Source organism: Panthera pardus, unplaced genomic scaffold (genome assembly GCF_024362965.1).
Source record: "Panthera pardus isolate Hobbes unplaced genomic scaffold, ASM2436296v1 HiC_scaffold_1, whole genome shotgun sequence".
Classification (NCBI taxonomy): Eukaryota; Metazoa; Chordata; class Mammalia; order Carnivora; family Felidae; genus Panthera; species Panthera pardus.
The window spans coordinates 9,411,468-9,439,249 of record NW_026526654.1 but is presented as its reverse complement, the minus strand read 5'-3'; the positions used below and the strand labels follow the sequence as shown (position 1 = coordinate 9,439,249).

The 27,782-nt window shown below is 56.5% G+C and overlaps 2 protein-coding genes across 6 annotated transcripts in view; both read right to left on the bottom strand.

The window, feature by feature from the left end:
* Window positions 1-82: 82 nt before the first annotated feature.
* ADPRHL1 (ADP-ribosylhydrolase like 1) lies at window positions 83-22,349 on the bottom strand. 3 transcript variants are annotated; one of them, XM_019443841.2, is made up of 8 exons: window positions 21,730-22,325; window positions 15,212-15,376; window positions 10,804-10,929; window positions 9,499-9,639; window positions 6,724-6,851; window positions 5,434-5,566; window positions 4,581-4,734; window positions 983-1,001 (listed from the first exon to the last, which is right to left on the bottom strand). In XM_019443841.2, exons 1-8 carry the CDS (start codon window positions 21,941-21,943, stop codon window positions 998-1,000), a joined length of 1,065 nt encoding a protein of 354 aa, XP_019299386.1. In that variant the 5' UTR covers window positions 21,944-22,325; the 3' UTR covers window positions 983-997. The 3 variants fall into 3 exon arrangements, with proteins under 3 accessions (XP_019299384.1, XP_019299386.1, XP_019299385.1); XM_019443839.2 differs by lacking the exon at window positions 4,581-4,734 and having other exon boundaries at window positions 83-1,001; window positions 21,730-22,349; XM_019443840.2 differs by lacking the exon at window positions 983-1,001 and having other exon boundaries at window positions 4,032-4,734; window positions 21,730-22,322.
* Window positions 22,350-23,749: 1,400 nt separating this feature from the next.
* The window catches only part of DCUN1D2 (defective in cullin neddylation 1 domain containing 2), a 31,324-nt gene continuing 27,291 nt past the window's right edge, over window positions 23,750-27,782 (bottom strand). For 2 of the 3 annotated variants that reach the window (XM_053908122.1, XM_053908142.1), the window contains exons 6-7: window positions 26,744-26,840; window positions 23,750-25,631 (exon numbers count right to left, since the gene is read on the bottom strand). In XM_053908122.1, coding sequence (XP_053764097.1) covers window positions 25,552-25,631; window positions 26,744-26,840 — 177 coding nt within the window. In that variant the 3' untranslated portion in view covers window positions 23,750-25,551. The remainder of the gene's footprint in view (window positions 25,632-26,743; window positions 26,841-27,782) is intronic. The other variant, XM_053908168.1, reaches the window with a different exon arrangement.

The window sequence follows — 27,782 nt, the reverse complement described above, 5'->3', positions numbered from 1 at the left end:
TGAGGTCACTATGCAAGCTCACGACGCACCGTGCCCCAGTGCACCCACCGCCTGGGGTCTCCATCCCTGTAGACCCCAGTCATCACTGCCTGAGACTCCAGCTCAGTTTCAAGCACACTCATTTGTCTGCCTGCACGTGGGCAGGACACCCATCTGTTCTGCACCCCCCTGGGGCTTGCAGCGAGGTCTGGCAGGGCCCCTGCCATTCGAGGCTCTGGCTCACCCTGCCGTTGTTGCCAGGGGTGAGGGATGCAGGCCTGTGCACCTCGAGTGTCACCTGGCAGCTCAGCTCCCTGCTGTGCTCTGTCCCAGCCGCACACTGAGCCTTCCCGCCTGCAACAGCTGCACTCCTGATGAGCTCCTATGCATCCTTCACGACCCATTTCAGGTGCCCTCCTCAGTGGAGGCTTTCCCAGTGGCCTGACTGTGCTGCCCCCACTGGTCCTGTGGATGCCCCTCTTTCACTCGAGGGGTACCTGCATGGCCCTCTGCGCCCCAAAAGTCACTGAATTGGAATGGCCAGTGGTGTGAACTCTCCTGCGGGCCTGGACATGTGCTCTTGTGGAGGCAAGGTCTCTCACTGGGGCCTTTGATGACTGCCTGACCCTGGACTTGCAGGCAGGCCCAGCACGTCCTTCTTTGGCCCCACACGCCTGGCCTGAAATAGCATGTGGATGGACGGTCCCCGCGCTGCAGCGAGGACAGTTGTGGCTGAAACAGCATGTGGATGGATGGTCTCCGTGCTGCAGTGAGGACAGTTGTGGGAGCACCAAACACCAGCAGTTTGCTCCTCAAAGCCAAGTGTGTTTCCGTCTTGTCAGTGTTTTCCAAAGGCAGTCTGGGGTCTGGGCTGCTGCCCCTGCCTGTGGGTGCGGGCGGACGTCCCCGAGCCCATCCCTGGGCAGGACCAGAACACCTCTCTCCAGGGCCAGTGTAAACATCGCGGCCGAAATAAACTCTCCTGACGGTTCCGTTGGCACCTCTGGCGACCGAGAGGTCACCTGGAAATACAAGGACACTGGAGGGTCAGCATGCAGGACAGTCCCCTGGCTGAGACCCTCTACCCCACCTGACCTCAAAAGGCCAGCAGCGGCTGGTCCCTTGGGGCTCCCAGGGGTGCCTGCCTGGCCCTCACCGTCGACTTTATCAGCAGGCACTGGTCTGCCCTGGGCTGACCTGTGCCCCCTCTGTGTTCGTCAGCGTGTCCTGGGGCAGCAAGGGGACGTCCCTAGGGCCCCGTGTCCTCTTGTGAGACATGGGGTCTCCTGGCACGGTTGGGAAGACAGACTGGTCTCCTGGCAGCCACCCCTCCCCACCCCTCCCACACTTCTCTTGTTGTGGTGCTCAGAGGCTTATACCCAGAGTGCAGAGCCCCCGTGGCAGCCAGGTCCGTGAGCCACATCCCAGGTCCCCTGTTCCTCTGTGACCTGCACTCACCCTTTCCTGCCCCTTGGAGAGTGAGCCTGGGGCCTGACCCCGCCTGCTGCCCCTACAGAGGCACTCCCTGTGGGCACTTGGTGGCCACCTCACCCAGCAGGCCACTTCTGCTGCCCAGAGCCTGCAGTCCGGCTGACTGAGGCCCTGGGGCTGATGCAGGCAGGCAGGCGCCCCTCCCCTCACGCCAGGGCGCAGCCACGCTGGGAGCATCTGTGCTGTGTCCTCACTGAGAGACACTGGGCCCATGTGGCCCAATATTAATGGCAGCGATTGGCCCAGTTGGTGCTGCTGGGTGAGAGAGATCTTTGGGCTATTTTGTGGCTTTTTGTGTATTTTAACGTTCTTGAAAACAAGCTATCAGAATGGGGCAGGATGAACGCAGGGCCAAGAGCCCACAGGTGGGCTCTGGGCCCTGAAGGCACCGGCGCCCACAGGCCTGGAGGTCTCCCTGGTGTCTGTGTCCCCATGACCTCCTCGGAAATAAGGGGTATTTCCAGTTCCCTCTGTGGACACCTGTTTCCTGTGCTGTCTGGTCCAGGTGCCTGTGGGCCCAGGGCTGGGGGCAAGTCTGGCTGAACTGGGGAGGCCGGCGGGTGGCTCACAAGCAGGAGCTGGGCCGTCAGGCAGGCTGGGTTCGAATTCTCCATTCATGAGGGGCTCTGACCGCCCTTGCACAATGGGCCGGGATAGCACCAGGCACTGCCTCTCTGACCTGGGGGACCCCCCCAGTGGTGGGGCTGAGGCCCGTGTGCACCTATGGGTGGCCCTTTGGCCCCTCCGAGTGGACCCTTCTGATCTCATCTCCCCAGCTGTCAGAGGGGCTCCAGTGTCTGCCAGACACACTGCTACCTGCCTTCCAGATATGGAAACATGGGGAACAACGATTCAAGATCTAAACACAAAACTTCTTCACCAAAGAGCCTGGGAACAGGAATTAATCAAATGAGCCTGAAGTCTGGAAACTTGTGAGCAGAACAGAGGACCTGCTCCACCACTGGAGCTTTGGGTGCCTGTCTCCATGGCCTCTGTCCCCTTGGGTGCCTGTCCCCGTGGGCACCTGTCCCCACGGGTGCCTGTCTCCATGGGCATCTGTCCTTATGGACACCTGTCCTTGCACCCATGGGTGCCTATCCCTGTGGGTGTCTGTCCTCATGGCCTCTGTCCCCTTGGGTGCCCGTTCCCACAGGTGCCTGTCCCCGTGGATGCCTGTCCCTGTCCCCATGGACACCTGTCCCCTCAGGCACCTGTCCATGTGGATGCCTGTCCCCGCCCCCCATGGGTGCCTATCCCTGTGGGTGCCTGTCCCCATGGCCTCTGTCCCCTTGGGTGTCTGTTCCCGTGGATGCCTGTCCCTGTCCCGTGGGCACCTGTCCCCTCAGGCACCTGTCCCTGTGGATGCCTGTCCCCACCCCCCATGGGTGCCTATCCCTATGGGTGCCTGTCTCAGTGGGCACGGGGGCTGCCAGAGCGCAAACCCTTCCCTAGTGATGGGGGCTGCTGTCTCAAGCCCGTGGCCTCTGACCCCAGGTCTCCAGGTGCCTCTCCAGTCAGGATGCCATCTACACGAGGACCCACACCTGCAGCGGATATGCCGAGTCGGGAGCAGTCACTTCAGAAGTGGGAACCACTGAGTCACATGTGTTAGGGCTCACGAGCAAGTAGAAGATCGCCAGCAGCTGGGAAGGGCGTGTGCATGTACAGCGCCGAGCGCACCGTGCAGACCCCCGCTTGTACAGCTTCCAGGGGCGCTCAAGGGGCCCGGGGGGCACGACCCTGGCTGGGCACCGGGGCCTCTTGCTCCGCACCCACCAGCACACGTGGTGACAAGTCTCTAAGGCCGTGTGCGTGTTTCCTTTACAATAAACACGAAATCACAGATGCGTTCACCTCGTCACTTGTCACGGTTCTGTTTCTGTCAGTGCTTGTGTTTCTCTACAGCAGGACAGTGAGGTGGAGACAGTCCAGTGCTTCCTGTGACTGTTTATGTTTTATAATCCACCAGTAAGCAGACCCATTTCCTGATTCTCCAGGATGGATTCCTCCTAAAGGAGACCAAGGAGCCCTCTTGGGGCCCGGCCGTGGCCCTGGCCTGGGACAGCACCCACCTACTTCTGCGGGGCCTGGGCTCCTGCGGGAGTGGGCTGGTCCGCGCCCCCACCCCCCCCAGCCGGGGCTGCCCTGTGTCTGGCTCTTCCCGCTGAAAAGCATCAGCAGCAGCAAAGGTTAGTTGTTATTCAGGAAGGCCTCCTTGTGAGCCGCCCACTGGAGGCCTTCGTGCAGACCTGAGAAGCGAGGGAGTGAGCCCGGGGGCTCCGGGGGCCGCCAGCCTGCTCAGAGGCGGCCTTCTGTGGAAACAGCGCTGCCGCCGCGGGGCCGGCCCCAGCCTAGCCGCCAAAGCGCCGTGTTAAACACGAAATACCAACTGCTCTTTTATTCACACCAGATGCTCCTTGGAAAGGACGGTGTCCAAGGTTATTTTTAACCAGAGCATGCTCTCTTATCCAAGACTCACAGACAGAGACGGACCCGAGCCCTCAGCAGCGAGTCTGGGGGGCTCCCCTGCCCCCGGGACCTGGCTCAGACCACACAGAAGATGCGGGTGTCACACAAGAGCCCTTTATTTCCTGGTTTTCTGTCACTTGTTCCAGAAGGGTTTGGTTTTAAAGATCTAGTGTGATTAAAAACCGTTGGCCATGCGGCGAAGTGCCGTGCTCTCTCTCGCTGCTTCACAAGGCCCGGTGCCGGTGGCCCTGCCCTCGAGGCGGTGGCCAGGTCACGCGTCCGAGCACAGCTGTCGTGGTTAGTTGTGTGGGCGTGAGTGAGCGAGCAGCGTTAGTTTTGCACAGAGTGAAGCACGTTGATTGTCCCGGAGACTGTTTGTGCCACTGTGCGTGGAGGCTTGTGGGTAGCAGACCCCGCAAGAGGCTCTGGGTCTGGGTTAGGGAAGGACAAACATTCTCGAAGGACAAACAGGGCATTTCATTCGGCAGTTAGGGCTCTGAAATCAGGAGGAAAGAGTTAAGAGTGTGATTATGGCCGATCAGGCGTGTCGCACGCTCAGGAGGGCCGTGGCCAGCACGTGGACCCCGGGGCGCCCAGAGCTGGACGCGGCTCCCTGAAGGGACGTGGCGGGAGAGCTTTACTTCTCCTGAGTGGACAGGCGGTAAAGGGCTTCGCCCAGGCGTGCCAGCTCCTCCTTGTGCTCCAGGTCCTGGTACAGGCCCGTGGGAACCGCGTCCAGGCCGTGCAGCAGCCCGAACAGGCAGCCCGCGATAGTCCCTGTGGCCCCGCTCTCGCCTGGAACGGAAACACAGGTCCTCAGGGGCCCTGGGACCTTGTGCTGCCGGAGCCTGTGGGTCTTTCCTGCGCACTGTCACCCCCAGACCCTCTTGCCAGGGGCCCGTCTCAGGGACCTCTCTGGGCAGCTCCCTCCCTCCTCGCACAGCCGGATGCACATGAGCGTGTGCCGATTCCCGTGCTGTCCTGGGGCCTGGGCGCTCAGGGACCTCATCTGTGGGGTGGTGCTGGCGTCTCTACCGCCTCAGCACCAGGAACTGAGGGGCTCCGATGTCCACGGATACTCCGTGCCCAGCACGGGGTGACATCTGCCTGGGGTCCCCTTATTTTACATCTGCGGGGGACAGTGGGCACCAGCAGGGAGCAATCCTGCCCGGCCCTGGGACAGTCCCGGCCACCACCCGAGGGCTCGAACTTGAGGCCAGCGATCCAAAGTGCTGCAGAGCTCTCTTTGGCTACAGAGTCCGTGGGACTGTGCACGGCCCGTACCAGCAGGACCCAGTGGCTTCGAAGGAGAGGGGGCCCACACCCTGCTCCCCGGATGCCATTTCTCTCAAGCTCAGACTGGCACAGCCACCAGAGGCAGCACCACGCCCAGACAAGGACCCACATCCTGGGGGGTCAGAATCCGGACATCCTGGGCAGGTGCTTCGGGGTGGGAAGGGGGTGCTGGTCGCACATCAAAGAAAGCAATCTCACCTCCATGACACATGGCCCGCTGGCAGAGCTCTGTCCAGTTGTCCCCAGCTCCTAAGAGAGCGTCGTAGGCAATCATGGGGGCATCATGGCCCCGCCGGCCCCCTCGGCCTTCAGAGCTCCATTTCCGGTAAGCCTAGAACAAAGAGCCAGGGGTCAGGGCATATGTGGCTACAGGAAAACCAGTTCTGCTTTGCACTGGAGCCCGTGCTCCCGGAGTTCACCTGTGTTGTAGGCACTGCCCCAGGGCTGGGGGTGATGGTGCGCAGGAAAGACCCACTACTTGAGGCTCCTATGGATGCAGACACTCCACAGAGCAGACCCGAGCCCATGTTAGGGTAGCCGAAAAGTCTGTGGGAGAGTCAGCACCCAGCAAGGGACCGAGAGCCAGTGCTGAGGCTGTTAGGACACATGCCCCTGGTCTGCGCAGGGCACGGGGCGAGTGGGCGCCAAGGCTGGCTGGCGGTGCAGAATGACACCCTGCAGGTGCGCCACGAGCAGAAAGCCTGTGAGGTGGACGCTGGAAGGTCACCCCCCTGTGCCTTAGCAGCAGACTCAGCGTTGGTTTGGGGACAGCGGCACCTCCCTGTTAAGGATCACACGCCTGGGCCTTCAAGCACCAAGGGGAGGTGAGGGAGATACGTGGAGGTACACGGAGGGGCTGTGGGAAGCACCTGAGGAGGAAGGGTGGGCCCCTGCTCTCCCCCTGCACCTTCCCGACACCTGGAATGCAGACGTGCTGGCTGGAGCCAGAGCAGCCAGCGTGGATTACAAGCTGTGCACTCAGAATGGCAGAGCGGCCACACAGACGTGTCCTCAGCTCTCACTGCAAGCGACTTCCAGCTCAGCTCTGGGCTCCGGGGACATAAGCAAATAAGTTTCTATCATGGCTAAGTCACAGCGACTCGGGGTTTTCTCTTGTGCTACCAAACCCGATGCCGACAACGTCAGTCAGCTCTCCCAACATGAGCAATGACAGTGGTGTGCACGTGTGCATGACCTTACTCATCGGATACAACTTCATGCCCCGGTGCCTAAGAAACAACGAAGTGAAACCGAGTGTCTTCTAGCAATGCCGTGCTTATAATGAGGTAATGAAAACATGAAGTACTCTGTTTCACACATGCTTCCTCCAGGAAGTCTTCCAGGCCCCCTGCTGCTGCCGGGGGAGCCCCCAGCCCAGACTCTAGAGGTAGCAGAAACAGCCCAGCTGCAGTGGCTTCTCGGTGGGGACCCCGGGCAGCAGGACCCTGCCAGCTGCTGTCCCCACCACTTGGGCACAGCAAGACTTACCTTTTCTCTTTCCTCCGCGTCGTAGCGGTCAGGGAAGGTGGCTTTACTTCCCGTATCTTCGCTGATTTTTCTCTCCTCCAAGTAAAACTGCCATTTTGCCTCAAAGTAAAACCAGTGCTCCTGGTATTCTAAACACAAACAACAGGGTGGGCTGCACATGAGGGCCACCAGCTGGGGCGTGGGGACGGTGGGGCAGGGGCAGAGGCAGGAGGCGGGGGCTGAGCCTGGTGAGGGGGCAGAGGACGGAGGCCGCTTTGGAACAAGAGTGAGGAAGCTGGGAGTGGGGGACAAAGCAACCGAGAAACTTGCTTCGCTGACTTAACAGGGACTATGGTCCTTAGAAGAGCATATTGTCTTGAAAGCTCTGACCCTGTATCTTCTCACCGAAGCGACACAGCCTGCAAAGGGCGGCGGAGGGTGTCTCCTTCTCGCTGCCTGTCGCCTGGCATGCCAGCCCCAGAGGAAGGACTTGCCCACGTCACGTGGGGTCTGAGCGGCAGCTCCTCGGACACAGATGTAGGAACGTGCTCTGCCCTCCGAGAACCCGGGAGGCACCAGCACCTGCTGGGCCCTCCCACCGTGGTGGCCTCCTTGCCAGCCTGGCCCTGAGGGGTGCCCGGTGTGCCTGTGGGAAAGCCCCGGTTCAGGAGGTCTGCTCGTGGGCAGGAGCAGAGGACAGAGCTCCAGGGGACCAGCCGGTGGCTGCAGGCAGGCCCCAGACAGGCCCTGGGACAAGGCTCCCGGTCCTGAGGGAACCGCAGGCCCTTGGAAATGCTGGCCCGACTCTGCTTCACAAAACTAAAAGCAGAGCCTACCTAAGGTTGAGGAAAGATGACAGAAAGTGAGGGAAGCAGCGGGCAGGGACAGGGCTCTGCCAGTGCACCGCGGCCTGTCTCCCAAGCAGGTGGGCCACCAACATTGGAACAAGACGTCCAAGGGTGAAGACAGGGAACTAATTTGCCAGTTGTCCTTACTGCCGATGGACATTGTCACCACTAAGCAGAAGGCCCTGCAGGAATAGAACACTGTTTTCTCTGGACGATTTGAGTTTCTGTTAAAAAGGGCATGTGCGCCTGGGTGGCTCAGTCGGTTAAGCGTCCGACTTCAGCTCAGGTCACGATCTCGCGGTCCGTGAGTTCGAGCCCCGCGTCGGGCTCTGGGTTGATGGCTCAGAGCCTGGAGCCTGCTTCCGATTCTGTGTCTCCCTCTCTCTCTGTCCCTCCCCCGTTCATGCTCTGTCTCTCTGTGTCTCAAAAATAAATAAACGTTAAAAAAAAATTAAAAAAAAAAAAGGGCATGTGTCTGGGGCAGCTGGGCGGCTCAGTCGGTTGAGCATCCGACTCTTGATTTCAGCTCAGGTCATGATCTCAGGGTTTGTGAGTTCGAGCCCCGTGTCAGGCTCTGCACTGACAGTGTGGATCCTGCTTGGGATTCTCTTTCTGTCTCTCTTTGCCCCTCCCCTGCTCTGCCTCTTTCAAAATAAATAAACTTTAAAAGAATCGGCATGTGTCATAGGTCATAAAACTCCATAAAAACACATTTAAAGTTAAACAGAAAAAATAAAGTCTCCAATTTTCTGACCAATGCCTGTCCTCCCCGTCCTGTCCGAGGAGCATCCCTGACTCCGCGTAAGCACAATCACTGCATGGCCCACAGCAGCCGCGTGTCCCCGTCTCTCCCGCGGGAGGAGGTGACCCTCACAACCCAGTGACCACAGGCAGCCCCAACCCCTCCAGAGCCCTGAGGCAGGAGTGACTTAAACCAGTCGAAAATACGGCCAGTGTGGCACTATGTTCTATAATTAGTTTATAGAGGGACGTGTAAGTTCACTGTGGGCACAAGGCTCTCTGCTTCTCACGGGAGCCGGGCCCTGTGGATAAGAGTTTCCCAGCGCTATCTCCTTCTAAAGTTGTTCTAGAAGCTTCTTGAGAGGCACTTAGAATGAGTCCCTGCTTGTCAGATGGTGACAGGAAAGTGATTCATTGATTGGTTCCCCGTCTCAAGACCGCAGCCTCGGGCTGCCCAGAAAGCCCACGGCCCCATTACCTCACTCACACTCGTCTCCCTCTGCCTGTGACAAATGGCTTTACTCCAGACATGCCCCTGGGCTGTCCCTCCTAGGGGTGAAAGAACCTTCTGGGGCTATCTGCCTGAGGAGGAAGCCACGGGTCTCCCAGTCCCCCACCTGCCTCTCACATTTGTCCGCTTCGGGCCATGTGGGGAGGAGCCTGCTGAGAAGCCACAGCTCACCTGGCCACCAGCAACATCGAGGTCCCCTAGGACCTCTGCCGGACCAGCTGATGGACACCTCGCCGGTGGCCAAAGAGGGTGCGAGCCGCTTGATGGGTTTGGGATAACCAGGAACAGACAGATGTTCCTGAACGCAGATGTCCCGAGGGGGCACAGACCCCTGTGTGGCCTTCATGGCAGCTGGCCACAGTGGGGAGCAGTGCAGACCCCGTGTGTCTGGGGAATGGGTGACCAAGGACCACCCGGAACAGCGACCCAGCTGCCCTCAGAGAGCGGGAGGGTGGGGTCCCTGCAGAGGCCAGGGCGGGGGAGCAGCACTGGCAATGCGCCGGGTCTCCTGGCCAGGAGGCCCTCTGCCGGGGACGCCTTGGGCCTGCTTTCTGGGTCAGCCTGCTCACATGGGGATGCTCTAGGTTTCACCACGGGACCAACAGACCTCCAGCTCTCTGGGAATCGGGTCTAAGTGAATGACACCAGCCTTTCTGCTGTCAGCTCGGGCATGATGGGAAGAGAGGTCGGGCTCACCTGCCAGGTGCCGGATGGTCTTCTTACAATACTCCTCTGCCAGCGGGACCGTCTGCATCATGTCTCTGCCCCACTGCTCCAGTGGCTTTCCTTGCGCGGCGTAAGATGCAAACAGAGCCGTGCACAGGGACCCGAGGAAGCCTGGAGGGCACAACAAGGGCATGTGGGTGCCAGATGCACCCTTGGCAGGTGCAGGGTCCTGGGCTGGGGCTTCCCGGGCTCTGCCTTCTGTTTCCTGCACACAGGCACATCACACCCCCCTAGCAAGGCTTGTTGTGGGGACAGACGGCTCTTTTTTTTTTTTTAAAGCAGGCTTCATGCCCAGTGCAGAGCCCAGCACGGGGCTTGAACTCACGACCCTGGGATCATGACCTGAGCTGACATCAAGAGCCGGACATGCAACCAACTGAGCCCCCCAGGCGCCCCGGGGACAGATGGTTCTAAGCACAGGGGAGCAACCACCAGGCCAGCCTGAGGCACACAACCACACAAAGACCACGTCCACCCAGGAAGAGGCACCGCCATCTCGAGAGATGCTCTCAGTGGCTTCTGGCCACTGCAAGGCATCACTACAGGTGGAGTGAGTGTCCAGTTCTCAAATCCAGGGTCAAACGAGGGTGTCCCCGGGGGGGGTGTGGCACGGCATGGCCCTTGCAACCTCAGGGCCACGCCAGTAACAGTGGACACTGAAAATGGCCTTGAAAGAGGGGAGCAGCTGTGAGAGAGCAGCTGGCAGCCTCTGGACTTGGGCTGGGGAGGGCGTGTGCCCGCCTTCCACCTACGGGAGTAAGACGTTCAAGCGATTCTTCTTATTTAAAATTAGAAGCTGACTGCCCTTCTAAGTCATGACTCTGAGTCAGGTGCTGGGGCCCCCGCCTGCCCTCCCTGTGTGAGGGACATACGGACACTCTCTCCTCACGCACGGCCATCCTGTTACGGGGCGGGGGGGGGGAAGAGAGGCATGACGATTAGGTGTTCCAGCTCACACAGTCTGGCTCAGGCCCCCGCCGGGCATGGCACTGGGCGGCAAGCAGTGCCCAACACGTGTGATAGAAATTCGGGTTCCCATGGCTTTGCTCGGAGAGCTGGTGCTTTGCCTTTATTCTGACATGCCTGGCACCAAAACCAGGGAGAGTCTTTCCAAGCTCATCCCCAATCCTGCTTTTAGGGCAAAAACAGCATTTAAGCAGAACCGAAGACTGAAAAGCCCAAGTCCGCCAACAAGTAATGCAACGGAACAGCGGGTAGGATTTCCACGCAACCCGCTGGGGGAGCTGGGCGCGGGCGCCGCTGGCACGGCCTCACCTGTGGGGTGGTTGTGCGTCATCCTGCCGCACTCGATGCTCACTTCCACAAGGGTCTCCAGGCGCTCCGGCTTCCAGTACCGCATGCCGATGCACATGGCTTTGGTGGCAGCTCCAAACCCTGAGCCTGCAGGGAGCAGAGAACAGCAATCTGCAATGTTCACAATGTCCTGAAAATGTACACAATGTCGTGCAGTCCCACGTTTATCGCAGCATCATTTAAATGAGTGAAAAACGAGCGGCGACCCAGATGCCTGACAAAGGAAAACAGATCAAACAAACTGAAAAGCACCCGCACTGGAAAGTTAGGCACTAACACAGAATTCTTGACGGCCGTGCGCTGCTGCTGGGAAAGCAGACGAGGTGTCTGTAATCGCACGTGCTCTCTTTTTAGAAACCGTTTCGTGGAGTTATAAGGGACACGTGATCAACTGCACACATTCCAGGCGTGCAAGGCAATGAGCGTGAACACATGGTGCGTGCACGAAGCCCTGAGCAGAGATGGTGAGCGTATCCAGCAGTCACTCCGAACGTCTTCTTGTGCCTCCCGGCCTCCCAGCGGCCACTGGCCTGACTCTGCAGGCCAGTTTGCATTTCCCAGAGTTTTATGTAAGTGGAATCATGCGGCATAGAGTCGTTTTTACCTGGCTGCCTTCACTCAGGGTAATCCTCTTGACACTCCTCCGTGTTGGTGCAGCAAGACTGCTGTGTGGAGGGGCCACTGCCGGTCTGGCCACTGACCCGCTGCTGCACACCTGGGTTGTTTCCTGCCGGAAGCTATCACAGACAACGCCATGGACACTCATGACCAAGTCCTTGTTTGGACATACGCTTTCTTGGGCAGATACCTCAGAGTGGATCGCTTCGCTCACATTTAAGGAGCCGCCCAACTGGCTTTCAAAGTGGTCATCACGTTCTACGTCCCACTGGCGGTCCCTCTGTGTCCCGGGTGGCACTTCACGGTCCGCCTTTCGAATTCAGCCCATGCAGCGCTGTGTCTCGTTGGGGCTTCATTTTCCCAGTGACGGATGGTGTTGAGCAGGTGGCCACAGGCATCTTCCTTGGGGGATTGTTTGTTTAAATAGTTCTCTCGTGTTTGTACTGGTTGTTAGCTTTCTTTTAAGAGTTCTTTACACATTCAGGGTACTTATCAGATGTGTACTTTGCAAATATTTTCTCCCACTCTGTAATTCACTGTTTTATTCTTCTTAACGGCCTCCTGGAGAGCAGAGCGGGTTTGGGGAGTGTGTGTTCGCTCGGCTCCCTGGAGAGCTGTGTACACTCGGTATGTCTCTTCTTCAAAGGTGTGGTAGGGTCCCCAGGGAGGCCATCTGAACCTGGGCTTTCCTTTGTGTCTTGCTGTTTAGATGCTCTCCTTCCTCTGGAGTGACCTTTGGTAGTTTCCGTCCTGCAAGGAATTTGTCCATTTTATCTAAGTTGTGGTATCTATTAGAACAAAATTTTAAATACATTCCCTTATTTTCTGTAGAATCTGAGGGAGGTTGCCCGTCTGCTATGTCCTGATCAGTCTAGCTTCAGCTTCATCAATTTCTTTATCTTCTCAAAGAATCAGCTCTTGGTTTTGTTAATTTTCTCTACTGTTTTCCTGTTTCCTGTGGGATTGACTTCCACTCTGACCTTCATTACTTCCTGTCTTTTGTTTCCCTTGGGTTTAATTTGCCCTTTGTTTTCTAGTTTCCTTAAAAAACATTTTTTTTAATGTTTACTTATATTTGAGAGAGAGACACAGAGTGTGAGCAGGAGAGCGGCAGAGAGAGAGGGAGACACAGAGCGTGAGCAGGGGAGGGGCAGACAGAGAGGGAGACACAGAATCCGAAGCAGGCTCCAGGCTTTGAGCTGTTAGCACAGAGCCCGACACGGGGCTCAAACTCACGGAGTGTGAGATCATGACCTGAGCTGAAGTTGGACGCTTAACCGACTGAGTCACCCAGGCGCCCCCAGTTTTCTAGTTTTTTAACGTGAATATTGAGACCTTAATATGGAAATCTCTTCCCACAACTCTGGGTTTGTCAATTTCTCTTGCTGTCCTACTGGTTTTAGCTTCACATATTGTGAAGGCTTGTTGTCAGTACAGGAATGTTTGGGTTTGGTATGTCTTCCTGATGAATGGATGCATGTGTCATGGTGAAATTGCCTTTTTTTCCCTTGGCAACATTCTTTGCTCCAAAACATACTTTTTGTGATGTTAATGGAGCCACGCTGACTTTCTTCTGACTGGGGTTGGCATGGTGCACCTCTTCTCTCCCTAACCTACCTGTGCCTTCATATGTAAAGTGCACATCCTGTGAACAATCTAGAGTTGGGACTTGTTTCTTTATCCCATTGGAGTCCCTGCCATCTATTTGGAGTCTTTAGACCATTTACATTTGATGTGATCAGGGTCAAGTCTTTTGTCCTGTTATTTGTCCCCTTTTCTTCCCATTTTGGGTTCAATGTTATCGAACAGTGAGGGCAGCTGCCCATCCCATGTGAAGATTTCCACCGTGTGGAAGTTGGAAGGTGGAGGATGGCGCCCACCACCACGAGGAGGAGCCCTCAGATCCTCAGACCTCGGCAGCTGCATCTTCTCCCGTCTGGAATTGCCCGGCGGGGGGTGGGGCGGTGGGGGCACATAACACAGGGACGCAACACGGGGTAGCACTTCCTTCCAGGAAACATAGCCTCGCAGGTCTCCCTGCGTTGGTAGCTTGCTCTGGTCTCCCATGGCAGTGGCCCCTCCTGCAGCCGAGGTGGGGCAGGGATGCTGCACACACCCCCTCGTGCTGCAGGGGAGACGAGAACCTGCAGCTCTCCTTGTGGGGTGGCTCCCCCTGCGGGGTTGGCTAGGGTCGTGTGGTGCTCATGCTTAAGCACTATAGGGAAGGTCACTGCATGCCTAGAAGAGAGGGACGGTTTCTCCTGATGAGGGGGAAGAATCCAAGGCCAAGGGACAGCCTCGCACCTGGTCTCCCCCCCGACGGGATGACCCAGCCTGGGGCACTGCTTCCCCAGCAAATATTCCTAAATGATTCCACTTCTCTTTTCTTCGCTTATTAGTTATAACTGTTTTGTTGTATTAGTGGTTGCTCTGGGGTTTTGAGTGTCTGCCTGGGACTTACACTTACCACAGCCCACCTCACACCGCCACCCTTCCCAACCGGCCTCCACAAGGTAGCGTCAGATACCTGCTCATAGCATTTTATAAACCCGCAGTACCTCATCATTTTCAAGTCAATTATCTTTCAAAGAGATTTCAATAGGAAGTTAAAAATTCTTCTGTATTTACCCACATAGTTAGGATTTCCATCCAAGTTCTTTGCACAGACCCGGATTTCTGTTCCATGTTGGTTTCTTGCTGCCTGAGGGACTGACTTCCGTTAGCCCTTCTCCATGTGGCTCTCTGGGTGACAAATCCTTTAGCTTTTGTTTGCCTGGAAAGGCTATTTGGCCACTGTTTCTGTAAGAAACTTTTTTGGAGGCAGCACTCCAGGGTGAAGTAGTTTTTCTTCCGTGCCTCAGTGACACTGCCCACGAGCTCTCCGTGCGTCACTTCTGACAAGAGCACCCTCCTCACTTTGGCAGTCAGCAACAGAACACACGTCTCTCTCCTGATTGTTAGTTTTGAGCAATCTGACTGCCAGCTGCCATACTGTAGTTTTCTCCGCGTTTCTTGTGCTTGGAAGTTCCTGACTTTCTTGGATCTGTGGGTTTACAGTTTCATCACATTTGGAGAGATGTGGGCCACTATTTCTTCAAATCTTTTTTTGTTCCCCTGCATGCTGTCAGGGAGCCTATTACGGGCATGTTAGGATGCAGTAGTCGTCCATGGCTCTTTTCATGATTTTGGATTCTTTTTTCTACATGCGTCCCATTCTGGATTGTTCCTATTGTCGTGCCTTCAAACCCATTAAATTTTTCTTCTGAAATGTGCAATGTGCTGTTAATCTCAGCCAACGCATTGAGAAACTCAGGGATCTATCCTCAGTATAAACTCAGGTTGGGGGGTGTCCATCCTCCTTATAAACCCTGGGGCGGGTGTCAATCCTCAGTATAAACCCAGACCGGGGGTCCAGGACCCCAGAAGCAGGTGCCCTGGAGGCAGAGACTCTGGCTACGTAAATACATCAACACATCAAAGCATCCTGGAGATAGACATTTATGCTAGTTGTGTAAGTTTTCCTGATTATTTGGCAAAAAATAGCCACTTAGAGGGAAAGCAGTTGAAAATATTCCTTAAAACGAACCCCAGATTGGTGTCACACCATCAGGGAGGCCGGCGTCCTCTACGTGGAAGCCCCGGCAAGTCCCTCTGTGTCACGCAGACCTGCAGGTTAGTGGGGTGACACGTGGGTTAGTGTCCAGGCCACGCTCCAGCATGCACTTTACAGGGAAAAGACAGCACCCCTGACCCTTCTCGTTGAAAGGTGTGTGCCAGGCGAGGAGATAGTTATCCGGCTTCAGCTGTGAGCAGCCTTCCAGGGTAGCTGGGTCAGCCCAATGTTCTGGAAGCTTCTCAAGGACTTCCACGTAGCGCCTCACCATCTCTCGGTAAAGGTCATCCAGACACCAGTAGTCTGGGGAGGAAAAGGCAGGGTTAGACTGAGAAGGCAGGAGGGCTACTTGGTCAGCCCCCAACCCAGCAGGGACAACAGAGATGCAGGCGGTGGAGGACAGGGGGCTCACAATCCCCCACAGTCTCATGGAGTCCCCCACAGGCTCCCACAGTCCCCCACATTATCCCACAGGCTCCACAGGCCCCCACTGTCTCTCAGAGTCTCCCACAGGCTCTCACAGTCCCCCACAGGCTCCCACGGTCCCCCACCGTCTCCCAGAGTCCCCCACAGGCTCCCACAGTCTCCCAGAGTCCCCCACAGGCTCCCACAGCCCCTCATAGTCCCCCACAGTCTCTCAGAGTCTCCCACAGGCTCCCAGAGTCTCCCACAGACTCTCACAGTCCCCCACAGTCTCCCAGAGTCCCCCAACAGGCTCCCAGAGTCTCCCACAGACTCCCACAGCCCCTCACAGTCCCCCACAGTCTCCCAGAGTCCCCCACAGGCTCCCAGAGTCTCTCACAGGCTCCCAGAGTCCCCTACAGGCTCCCACAGCCCCTCACAGTCCCCCACATTCTCCCAGAGTCTCCCACAGTATCCCAGAGTCTCCCAGAGTTCCCCACTGGCTCCCACAGCCCCTCACAGGCTCTCAGAGTCCCCCACAGTTTCCCACAGTCTCAAGGAGTCCCCCACAGGTTCCCACAGTCCCCCACAGGCTCCCACAGTCCCCTGCCATCTCCCAGAGTCCCCCACAGGCTCCCACAGTCCCCCACATTATCCCACAGGCTCCCAGAGTCCCCCACCGTCTTCCAGAGTCACCCACAGGCTCCCACCGTCTCCCACAGCCCCCCACAGTCCCCCACATTATCCCACAGGCTCCCATAGTCCCCCACAGTCTCCCAGAGTCCCCCACCATCTCTCAGAGTCTCCCATAGGCTCCCAGAGTCCCCCACCATCTCCCAGAGTCCCACACAGGCTCCTACAGTCCCCCACAGGCTCCCACAGTCCCCCACAGTCCCCCAGAGTCCCCCACAGGCTCCTACAGTCCCCCACAGGCTCCTACAGTTCCCCACAGGCTCCCACAGTCCCCCACAGGCTCCCAGAGTCCCCCACAGGCTCCTACAGTTCCCCACAGGCTCCTACAGTCCCCCACAGGCTCCCACAGTCCCCCACAGGCTCCCAGAGTCTCCCACAGTCCCCCACAGTCTCCAAGAGTCTCCCACAGTCCCCCACAGGATCCCACAGTCCCCTATAGACTCCCAGAGTCCCTCACAGGCTCCCAAAGTCCCCCACATTATCCCACAGTCCCCATAGTCTCCCAGAGTCCCCCACAGTCTCTCACAGTCCCCCACATTATCCCAGAGTCCCCCACAGTCTCCCAGAGTCCCCCACAGGCTGCCACAGTCCCCCATAGTCTCCCACAGTCCCCCACAGTCCCCCATAGTCTCCCACAGGCTCCCATAGTCCCCTACAGTCTCCTACAGGCTCTCATAGTCCCCTACAATCTCACAGAGTCCCCCACAGTCCACCACAGTCTCCCACAGACCCCCAAAGTCTCCCATAGTCTCCCAGAGTCCCCTATAGGCTCCCAGAGTTCCCCACAGGCTCCCACAGTCCCCCACAGTCTGCCACAGGCTCTCACAGTCCCCCATAGTCTCCCAGGTCCCCCACTGTCTTACAGAGTCCCTCAAAGTCCCCACATTCCCCCACAGTGTCCCACAGTCCCCCCATAGTCTCACAGAGTCCCCCACAGTCTCCCAGGTCCCTCACAGCCCCCCCACAATCCTGGCTCCTAGACCAGTGCAGCATGCATACAATTCACTCTAGATTTTATTCAGAACTCAGACATTAATTAGAGTTGGTGTATGTGCTTCATGCTCTGGTTGCACAGGACAATCTAGAAAAACCCACAATCCTCATTCCCTGCTAAAGGTTCTGTCCATGTGACGACAAGCTGGCCTGAAATCTGCCTGGTCCTCGGGCTGCTGGAGACCCACGCCTCCACGCAGCTGAGCCCCTCCCATTTCCACCCCCTCTCTCACTCCTGGAAACCCCTTGTGCTGCCCCACCAGGCACTGATTGGTCCAAACCACACTGTGTGTGACAGCGTTTGGGGACAAGCATGTCTCAAGCCCCTTGAGAATCACAGGCATGGAGGGCAGAGGAGCTGACGCACTGGCCACCTGCAGTCTGGGGTGCCGCCCCCCAATACCGTCAGGCTCTTATCTGTCACGGTGGGTTTTACAGGGAAGGCTCCGGGGGTTAGGTTATGCAACTTGCCCAAGGCCCGAGATGGTAAACGGAGTCCGATGGCAGGCCTGAGCATTTCTATCATTAAAGTAATGCACAGCAAGAGCTAGAGGACACCTAGCTCCAAATTTGGGGTCCAATTTGCCTCGTTCCATCAGAGAGCAGGGCTGGTGGCGACAGGGTCACTGTGCCAGGCCAGCTGGGCAGATACAGGGCATTTCCAGTGTGCCTTTTTTGTTTTAGTGAGAGCGCATGAGCAGGGCAGACAGAGAGGAAGACACAGATCTGAAACAGGCTCCATGATCAGCGCAGAGCCCAACACAGGGCTCAAAACCAAGACCCTGAGATCATGACCTGAGCTGAAATCAGTCTACCAACTGAACCACCCAGGTGCCCCACGATGTGACTCTTAACAGCCACCAACAGACTAATTCTGTACCCAATCTGCATTTCAGGCCTCAGGAGTTGGGACTGCCCCTGACTGCTCGGGGCACATACCCCAACTCTGGGGGCTCTGGAGGAGGGGAGGAGGCCGGGACGGGGCAGGGAGACCCCCTCTCAGGCCGCCGGAGCTATGAGCAGGCAGTAGAGGGGTCTTCTCATTAGGCGCCCAGGGTCAGGGTCCCACTGTGGAGGTGAGGGAGGTGCATTTGCCAAGTCTCTGCATCATCTGGGACGAAGGCCTCCGTCCCTGCAGCCATTAGGGCAGGTGGGCCCTCATGCCCTGGAGGGTGGACTTGGTCCTCAGTCCTTCTGTCCCTGCTTCTATGCCCCGCATGGTCGGGTTCTGAGCAGAGGCAGAGAGTGCGCGGCCAGACCCGAGTGCAGGAGGCATGGGCTCTGCGAGGTGTGGGGCCCGTGAGCCACTGGGATCCACTCAGCCCTGGGGCGCCAGCAGCACCCGTTACAAAACCTTCTTGACTCAGTCCACGGTTAGTGAGCCTGGCCTTTCCAGACCCTCTCAAATAATTCATTTTATTCTGGAATCACATCCTTCTAAAGGGGGAAAAAACTCCTTAAAAACAAAATGTCAACATTCTTCTGTGAGTGTCCAGTTTGAATTTAAACTAGAAGCAGACTTTGCAAAGCTGCAGGGGCCAAGGAGCCTCTTGCCAAGGTTTCTCTGCTTGAAGACACGGCTCGTCAGCTCATTCTTCTCTGCCCTCACTACCCAGTCTCCTAAGAGACAGATCTGCTCACGAAAACCCTGTGTGTCTCCCAACCAATGTCACCATAAAGAAACGGCAGCATAGCAAGATCGAGTAGCTTTGTAGTAAAAAGTCAACTTTCCAAAATGCTGTTACCGCCAGCGAGCCAGTGATGGAGGAAGAGGGAGAGGTGAGTCTGGACAGGCCTGGTCTGCTCACGCGTGGGCTGGACCCTGCACTCCCCTGTGGGTTATGGACCGTGGCATCTGCCACCGCCGCAATGGGCTAATGCCCCCCTCCCTCCAGTGCCACCGCAGAGACAGGCTACCCTGCCTGGTCCTCGGAGCAGGACATTTAGAAAGACAGACATTAACTATCGTGCCATGAGCCACCTTCCCTTAATAATTTATTAAGTGCAGGGGTGCCTGGGGCGGGGAGGCTCGGTCGATCTCAGCTCCTGATCTCAGCTCAGGTCCCGATCTCACAGTTTGTGGGTTCAAGCCCCGCGTCTGGCTCTGCGTCGACAGTGTGGAACCTGCTTGGGATTCTCTCTCTCCCTCTACCCCTCCCCTACTCGCACTCGCTCTGTCTCTCTCTCAAAATGAATCAAGAAACTTAAAAAAATAATTTACTAAGTGCCCATGCCGCCCCACTTGATCTCACTTGACCCTATGATGAAGGCGTCATCATCCTTAAGTACAGTGCAGGAGGGAAAGCAAGGTCAGCCGTTTTCGGGCCAGTGAGCCATGGAGAACCAGGACTGCCAGGCTCTGGGGCCCCTGTGGCTGAGCCCCCTTCTCATCCTCAGGTGACAGGCACAGGGCCATACACGCAAGGGAGCCTCTGGTAGGTGTGCCCAGCGAGCTCATTGGGCAAGCTGCACAAACTGGATTGTCCCCCGCCCTGTGTGGTATTGGACACTGCTTCCTAAGCCAGTATCTGATCTCATTCCCAAAAGTAGGACATCCCACAGGCTGTCCCTGTCCTCGCATCACACTCACACTAACACAACTGCATAGCCACACAGTTGGTCGGCCTACAGCACCCAATAATGGGACTTCCTTGGAAATGCCACGCCACAGTTACACTTTGAGAAAGTCTACCTGTCCTTGGAAAGCGTGTTGGAGAACCACCGTCCACTGGGACCCCCGAAATAGTTGTGTGGCCAGCGACTGCGGGTGGCTGGGGCAGGGCTTAAGAACTTACATGTTGGAACCCAGTTGTCTGGGTTCCAGTCCCTGCTCAGACTCTCGCTTGGCTATGTGGCATTGGACAAGTTACTTAAACTCTCTGTGTGTCTGTTCCTTTGTCTGTAAAACTGTAATAATGGTGTCAGCCATCAGGGTATGCAAGGGCCAGGGGATGGTACACGTAGATTCAGAACAGTGCCTGGCCCCTGAGTGGCGCCACATCAGGGCTGTAGCCATCACCATTAATGCAGCTCAGAGGCCCCTTCTCTAGGCTACAATTTGCTATTTAGAGAAAAAAAACTGGGCTGTTTGACAGCTAAATTTAAAGAAAATTTCAACTTGTATTTTTAGTGACTTGAAAAACTATGCCTGCTTGTGCTTCTGGAGGCTAAATTTAGGGACATCTTCACGAACGTCCCCTTGTGGATTGCGGACCAGAGGGTGCTGTGTACCAGCACCCCGCTTCCCACAGCCAGAGGCGCGGGGTCCCCTCTTTGGAAACAATGCCCAAACACTCTCCGTGCTCCCATGTGATGTGCTCCCACAGGCAGTGCCCCCCACATGCACATTTCACACTGGGGTAGATGATGTCCTATGTCTGTCAAGAGGGCTCAATCTAATCTCAGAGAGCATGACACGGTCAGGATTGCGTGACCCTGCTGGCGTCTGTCCTGGGCGCCTACACAGGCAGACACAGGCCGTGGATCTTGCCATTCACAAAAGAGACGAGGGCAAGGAGAGGACACGTGGGTGGCATCATACACACGTGGAAGGAGCGGGTGTGAGAGTGAGGGCCCGTTGTGCGCAGCTTCGGGAAGCCAGCAGGTTCTGCGTCCAGAGACAGGCCCTCGTAGGGGCGGCATCGCTGCTCTGGCTGCCAGGATGCGATTTCACACTGCTGGGTCTGCCTGGGAGCCTGGGAAACTGGGGATATTTGGACTCAAAGACACTTCGCCGCCTCACGCGCTGGGCGCTATCTTATCTGTGTCCTCACCCTCGCCAGAGCTATTTTGGAACTGGCTGCGGCGAGGACGGCATTCCTGTGGAATGAGCACAGAGCTAAGCTGAGCGAGCCCACGGCCGACTCGGACGGGCACAAGGGCCCAGACACGAGGCCTCGTCTACCCAGCCGTGGCCCCAGACTTTCATTTGGCAACGGCAGACTAAAAACACCTACAGGTTTTCAGAGAGCGTGTACCTTGTAGGAAAGCTGTGCTACACGTATGTACACCCACGGCTTCTCTGAGAATCATGAAGGCACATGAAGGATGGTCCTAGAAGCCCCCCGCCCCCACCCAGCCAATGCCACAGCATCGTCTCAAGACACATTCGTGTGTACACACACATCTGAATCCTACTTTGGTAGATGGCATTCTGCCTGAGCTCATTGGGATTTAGAAGTAATCCTCAAACAATATTATCTTAATGGATCCAAATTTCAAAGGGCTTATTATTTTATGTTCTTTTGAAATAAAATCAGACGTCTTAATATCTGCAGTGAAAAGTTGAACCCTCACCCCAAACCACCAAGAGCAGATTTAACTGGTTTTAATCCTAGAGACAGCAGGCTCAGCCTAGCAGACGTTTTACAAACACAAATGAAGAGTCACTATTCAGAGTAAAATAACCCAGACAGACCGTGAGAAGCGCCGTCTGACCAGGGAGGGGACGCTGGTGGGTGTGAAACCCCCTTCCTGCGGTGGCATGGGGGACAGGGCTGGGGGCTCACCCGCGGTGCAGGGCTCTGGGGACCGGGAGGGGGGTAAGAGGGGCAGGGTGGCTGGCTTACCTGTGGTCAGGGCCGCGGCCGTCGTCAGGTGCATGATGGTGTTGTCACTCACCGGCCACCTCTCCTGGGACGGCACCAGCTGGTCCTGGCCCCCGCTCGCCCGCGGCTCTTCCTGGACCTTCCTTCCGGAAGCGCTGCTGTCCTTGCGGGCGTTTCTGTGCCCGAGAGCGTCCCCCACCGCCCCCAGCAGCATGGCAGCCTTGAACTTCTCCATCTCGGGGTAGCGCCCAGCCCCTGGGCCCCTCGGAGCCGCCCTCCGTGCGCCCCGCGGACTCCGCGCCGACCGGCTGCGGGCAGGAGCTCCCAGAGCCGGGCGCTCCTGTGTCTCCGCAGGCGGCGCCCTCTCCTCCGCCCCCCTGTGCCCCGCCAGGAGCCACGTGGACGGCGACACCGCTCCTCACCCGGGGAGCCCGCGGCCTGAGTCAGCGTCCGCAACAGCTGCGGACGCCTCCCCGCGGGGCGGCGACCTCTAAGCCTGAGCCCTTGGCTGTTCTGGAAGGCGCGTGCCTTTCTACCGCTCCTGCGCGGGTTCCAAGGCGCTCCGCCTGGCGAGGAGGGGGCGGGGAACCCTCGCTTCAGAGGAGCGCACAGCACGGTGGTCCCGGGGTCCCCTGGTCTCCTCTGCCCGTGCCCCCACCCACACCCAGGCCGCGCTCCTGCACACTCTGCCCCAACAGCTCTTTTTCTCGTTTCAAGTCGACAGAATCGTAGCCTGTGAGGCCTTCCCATCTGGCTTCCCTCACTCAGCATAGCGCGCAGTTTCACCCATTACGTGCACGGTTTTAGTTTTTGGGAAACTTTGTGATGCCTGAACGTGTTTGGTAGAGAACTCAGAAAATGCACGGTGCACGGGAGAGAAGCCCCTCTAGCCTCAGCGAGGCGTGTCACGGACCCCTCTCACCTTGCTGTGCTCTCCCATGGCCGGGCTCCAGATGGCAGCCGTATTCAGAACCCCCCCCCCCCCCCCGCCTCGTTTCCGCATTTGGATCCGGATCTCTGGAGACGACGCTGAGGGGTAGGAAGAGGCTGGGGTGCATGTGAATGTGCAAACTGGGCTCTGGGTTTGGAATCGGGAGTTAGGAAACTGTCCCCCTCGTGGGCCTCACTCCCCCCTTGGCCCCTGGGACCTGGTCACTCACCAGACCAGAGTGGGCCCCATCACACCTGGACTTAAAAAGCACATGTGATAAAAAATAACGTTTCTTTCAGTAATAACAAGATACTGAGCTGCACTTGAGCACACAGAGCGTTAACTCAGCACTTGTTACAAAGGAAGCCCTGGAACATAATTCCAGCACAGAGGCCTGGTGGGGGAGGCATACCAGCTCCTTGTCCACACTGCAGCCCTCTATCCAGACAACTGCCCTTCGTGGGTGGAAGTGTCCTTTGGCAGAAACAGCTACTGTTGAGGGCAGAGGAGTTTCCCGGCTCATTTCTCTTGCTGACCCTGAGGCCATGGAAACCCTTCCTGAGGTGGCCAGCAGCTCCCCCACACCGTCCCTGCCTTGTCCAGCAGCACTTACTGAGCCTGGGCCGAGCGCCTCCAACCACGGTGTGCCTCCCCCCATGTGGCCTGGAGTGTTGTACTTGGACGACGTGCACGAAGTTCAAGTGAAGCAGTGACGTGAATATATCCCCAAGATGGAGATGGGGTCATGTCTACTCCGGGAGACACAGGTAACACGTCTTTATTCAGCCTGTTCTATTTGGGGGTCTCGTGTATTCTCTGTATATTCCTGGTTTGCATGTCCATGTGTCCTCCCACAGGATTCCCAGCAGCTCAGGGAGATTCTGCCGGTTACAAGAGAGCTACAACTCTTCACACACAAACAACCATATTTATTTAATGCATTATGCGGTCACGAAAAGGAAACTAAATGGCCAAGCTTTGTGTATTGGGGTGCGGCCATCTACGTGAGCAGGCAGGCTGAACATGGGTGGGATGTCCCCAGAGGGGCTGGTCCTGTGGCATCCAGCAGCATCTGAGCAATCGAGAATAGAGTTACAAGTGCACCACCACTGCCACACCAGAGAACATATTTTATTTCAACATTTCCAAAGCTCTTAGCACTTTTCATGGCACGCGTGCTTTAAATAAATAGAATAGAAGAAACCGCAATTTTGAAGAGCCTTTGTCCGGCCACTAATGTTCCGTTATTTACTGATGACCAAGTGCACAGAAGCCCCCCCACTCCCACAACTTCGAATCTTAAGAACAAGGTGTTGCAGACCTACAGCCTCCTCCGTGAACACTTACACGGCAAGAATCTGCGAAGCCTCGAAGGATGCTTTAAAGCTGTTGAGGTTTTTATTACATAAAGTGTATGCTCTCTTAGAACCACAGGCTGGCAGGCAGAGACGGGCCTGTTGACCCTGTGGCAGACGGGGAAGTACAGGCCCAGGAGACACCGCGGGACTCAATCGTGCATCTGTGTAGGGCCCAACCCAGCCCAGACTCTGGCCTGCAGGCCTCAAGCCCCCTTTCCCACCCGGACAGCCTGCGGCCTCTCTGAATGACTCCTCTTCGGAAGTATAAACAGTTCACACATGGCAAGCACACGAACACCTCCCATGGGCACAGAAGCTTCCTGAAATGCTGAATCCCAATTTTGAAAGTCACATCAAACTACACATTTTAGGCACACTGCCCATTCACGGAAAGTCCACTGTGAACTTCCTCTCCTGTGAAGTGACCCCAGTTTATCTGTCTCATAAATGGGATTGCAGACAGGGTAGTAGGCACACTTGGGACGTGAAGATCTTTTCAAATATAACGCAGGGTCTGCACAGTGATTTTTAGAACACACAGGAGCTTTCCCAACAGGAGGAACAGGTAATGTCACAGGCTCCACCATCAGACAACACGGCAGAGTCCATGCCTCGCCGGACGGCCTCCTCTCACAGATGGTAATGCGACGGTCACACACTGCAGACGTAAATGAGACGGGGCCTTCCCGTCTGGGCGTCTCGGGTAACGGTGTGTACTGTAGCTTCCGAATGTGCGCAACCACGCAGAGGGCCAGAGGGAACAAACTCACTCCATTTCTGAATCTATAATCCATTGCTCATAAAAGAAACACTTTTCAGGGAAAAATGTCTTTTTAAACATAATAAAATACTTTTTTTTTTTTTCTAAAGCATACTGTACAAAACTTTTTCGGAAGCTCATTCAAATGACACTGGACAGGACAGACCAGCTGACTTGTAAACAGTACATGATAAAATGTCCCTGGAATCCCATGGTGACGGGTGCTGTCACCATGCAGACTACAGCATGTCAGGAACCGTGAAAGCACGTTCACATGAACATCTACGGGAAATTAAAATAAAAACAGACCCAATAAATCCAGATGCTTCATAATTCAGAAAACAGAAGTCTTGATTTCCCGGCAGTAAGTTTAAAAAGTTCTGTGTCCAGATCCTTTTTAGGACACATTCCTACTAGCTTTGGCCTGCAGAGAAATACAGCGTCCCACCAAGGGCACAGACACTGTTTCACAGGTAGGATTACAACGTGGCTCAGCGGGATCTGTGCGAGCCGTGTGTTCATGCGCCTTCACGGGAGCCGCCGATTCAACCGCACACTCTGCAGATCTGCAAACAGGCTCTGGGTGACTTTTTCACAAATATGATAAAAATCATGCAGAAATTTCCTAAAGCAGCAGCCACAGGACCATCCCCAGACATCCTGAAGCAGCGTCTTCTGAGAAGCTCCTTACGTGTCCACTCAGCCCTTTCTGTGTGCAGGGGGAGGTCAGGCGGGCGCCAGGGCTCCTGGGAGGAGGCACTTGCTCTCGGTGTCTGTGCAGCTTCACTCTCTGCCTAGAAAGGGCGGCGCTTACCACCCGTCACGACTGGCCGTGCATATTCTACAAAATCATCTATCAGAACAGGCCACGCTCCTACAGGAAAGCAAACACAGATCTTTAAAAACCAGTCTAGAGCAGTATTTTTATATCCAGAGCATTCTTTCTGCAGTCAATATTTGTGTTTCAGGAGCTGAAGTGAGTCATCTCACAGCCCATCTCTCTGGAGGGATTGCTGGTGAGATCCATTCCTCTTGCTGTAGCCAGACCCCAGGCCAGCACTGGTGCTCCTGTGCGGACGTGGCCTCTAGCGACCAGGCACTCGGGGCTGGCCAGCTGCAAGGCCTGGGCCCCTGTTCCAGGCAGTCGGGACCAGGCACAGGGCCTTCCACAAGCCCTGCAAAACACTGCACCCTTTTCTCCCTGGGCCGGTTCCCTCTCCAGGCCCAGCCTCCCCACCACCCCCAGGTAGCCCGGACCACCCCAACCCCGCTGGCCAGGAACACACTCACTGTAAGCTGCCGGCCCCTCCTCTGCAGACCAGCCACGTCTCGCCACCGCAGCCACACTCCCTGGGCTTCTGTCTATGGTCAACTATTCACGTTTATTAAATGCCCTCTCTGTGCTGAGTGCTGGGGACGCACACAGACATGCAACGCCACAGGTGCCCCAGAGCGGTCGCCTCCAAGCTGGGCGCTGAGGGAGCATGCAGTGGGCAGGCTGAGACTGTGTCCTTCCCTAAAGTGGCACAGTGCCCATAGTGGCGGGCACACAAATGCTCCCTGACTGGCTGTCCTCAAACATCTCAGGGTGGGGACCATGAATATGTGATCATGTTATACCAGCTGGAATCTTCACATGGTAGAATGCCTAGCCTGAGGCGCCACCCAGGATTACGTACCTGGAAGAGCGGCTTCCAAGCCTGTTTGTTCCCACGGCTCTGCCGCAGGGCTCTCTGCACATCCACTTTTGAAATGCTTTAGTTTGTTTAGGGGGTTGTCCTCCTAAATTAAACTAAATACGAAGCCCTATTTTTCTCGTGTGGTTGACAAGACATAAAAAGAGGGTAATACTGTCATCACCACCACCCCCACTGCACTGAGGGGCGGGGCCCAGAGGCAGCTGGAGAAGGTCACCACCGTCCTGCCCCCAGCAGTCTGCACATCAGCATTTCTGGACATCATCTGAAGCACTACAACTTCCCGTACCTTCTTCATCATAGTTAGACATATCATCTGCAATCATATTTCCAAAATCTAGCAGAAGGTTCCAAGTGTCCCTTGGGATTGATCTTTTGTGATGTTCCTAATACACGAGAGAAAAAAACCCACCAGACTTAAGAAACAGACGTGACCCTTGGGCATCCCAGCGGCCTCGTTACTTCAGCACACACCGCGATGGGGAACCGGCACCATCACATGTGGTCAGAAGTAATGACAGTGTTCTGGGTATGGTAGGAGCTACGTGATGCCAATGTGCAAATACACAAAAGCAGACTTGTTTAAAAACAGAATAAACATTTAAAATAGAGATTATAATCTGTTTCACTCCAATACAAGGGCAATGCTTTAAAGCTCCACCTAACGCCCAGCCAATTGGCATATGGTGTGGGACACCCGGCCTGTGGCACACAGATACATGTACTTCTCTGCACGCCAGGTGGGTCCTGCAGTGGGATGGGCCATTTTTCAGATTTCAGGTACGCCACACGCGTGGACAACACGCATCTGTGCTGTGACTCTCAGCGGGCGGAGGGGCGCTGGCTCCGCCCCCTCCCCCCGCCCCCCCCCCCCTTCGGGCATAAAGCTCCACACCCACACCCGCCTCTGCACTCGTGTGGCAGAGGCGAGTATATTCACAGATGACCCAGAAGCCACCCAACCACATGTGGACTTCTGCGGCCTTCCTTGCATACCCCGCCTGTCGTCCCGGCCTCAATTAACCTGTTTCCACTGTGCTGTGGGAGCCTTCGTCCACACTGAGAGTCTGGGCTTTTGTCCGCTCTCAGGCCTAGGGCTCTGTGCTCGTCCCCAACGTGCTGCTGTCCCCACGGTGCCGTCTCTGGGCACATGAGCAGGGTCCCTGGGGAACGCCTGCACTCGAGGGCACTGGCCACAAAACTAGTGAGTGGCGGAGCGGACTAAACGTGACGCAGGCTGTGAACCTGCACATCGGCTTCCCCATGCTGCTTCGAGGAGGACCCCACACACGGCCCCCAGCGGGAAGACGGTCCTCAGCCAGGCCTCA

Excerpts from the sequence above, each read along its gene's own strand:
- ADPRHL1 (XM_019443839.2), bottom strand. The coding sequence starts at position 21,943 with ATGGAGAAGTTCAAGGCTGCCATGCTGCTGGGGGCGGTGGGGGACGCT. Across the intron at positions 15,377-21,729 it reads GGCCGCGGCCCTGACCACAG|ACTACTGGTGTCTGGATGAC; the intron begins GTAAGCCAGCCA and ends TTTCCTCCCCAG. Across the intron at positions 1,002-5,433 it reads GCGGGCCATGTGTCATGGAG|GTGACCTCTCGGTCGCCAGA; the intron begins GTGAGATTGCTT and ends TTGTATTTCCAG.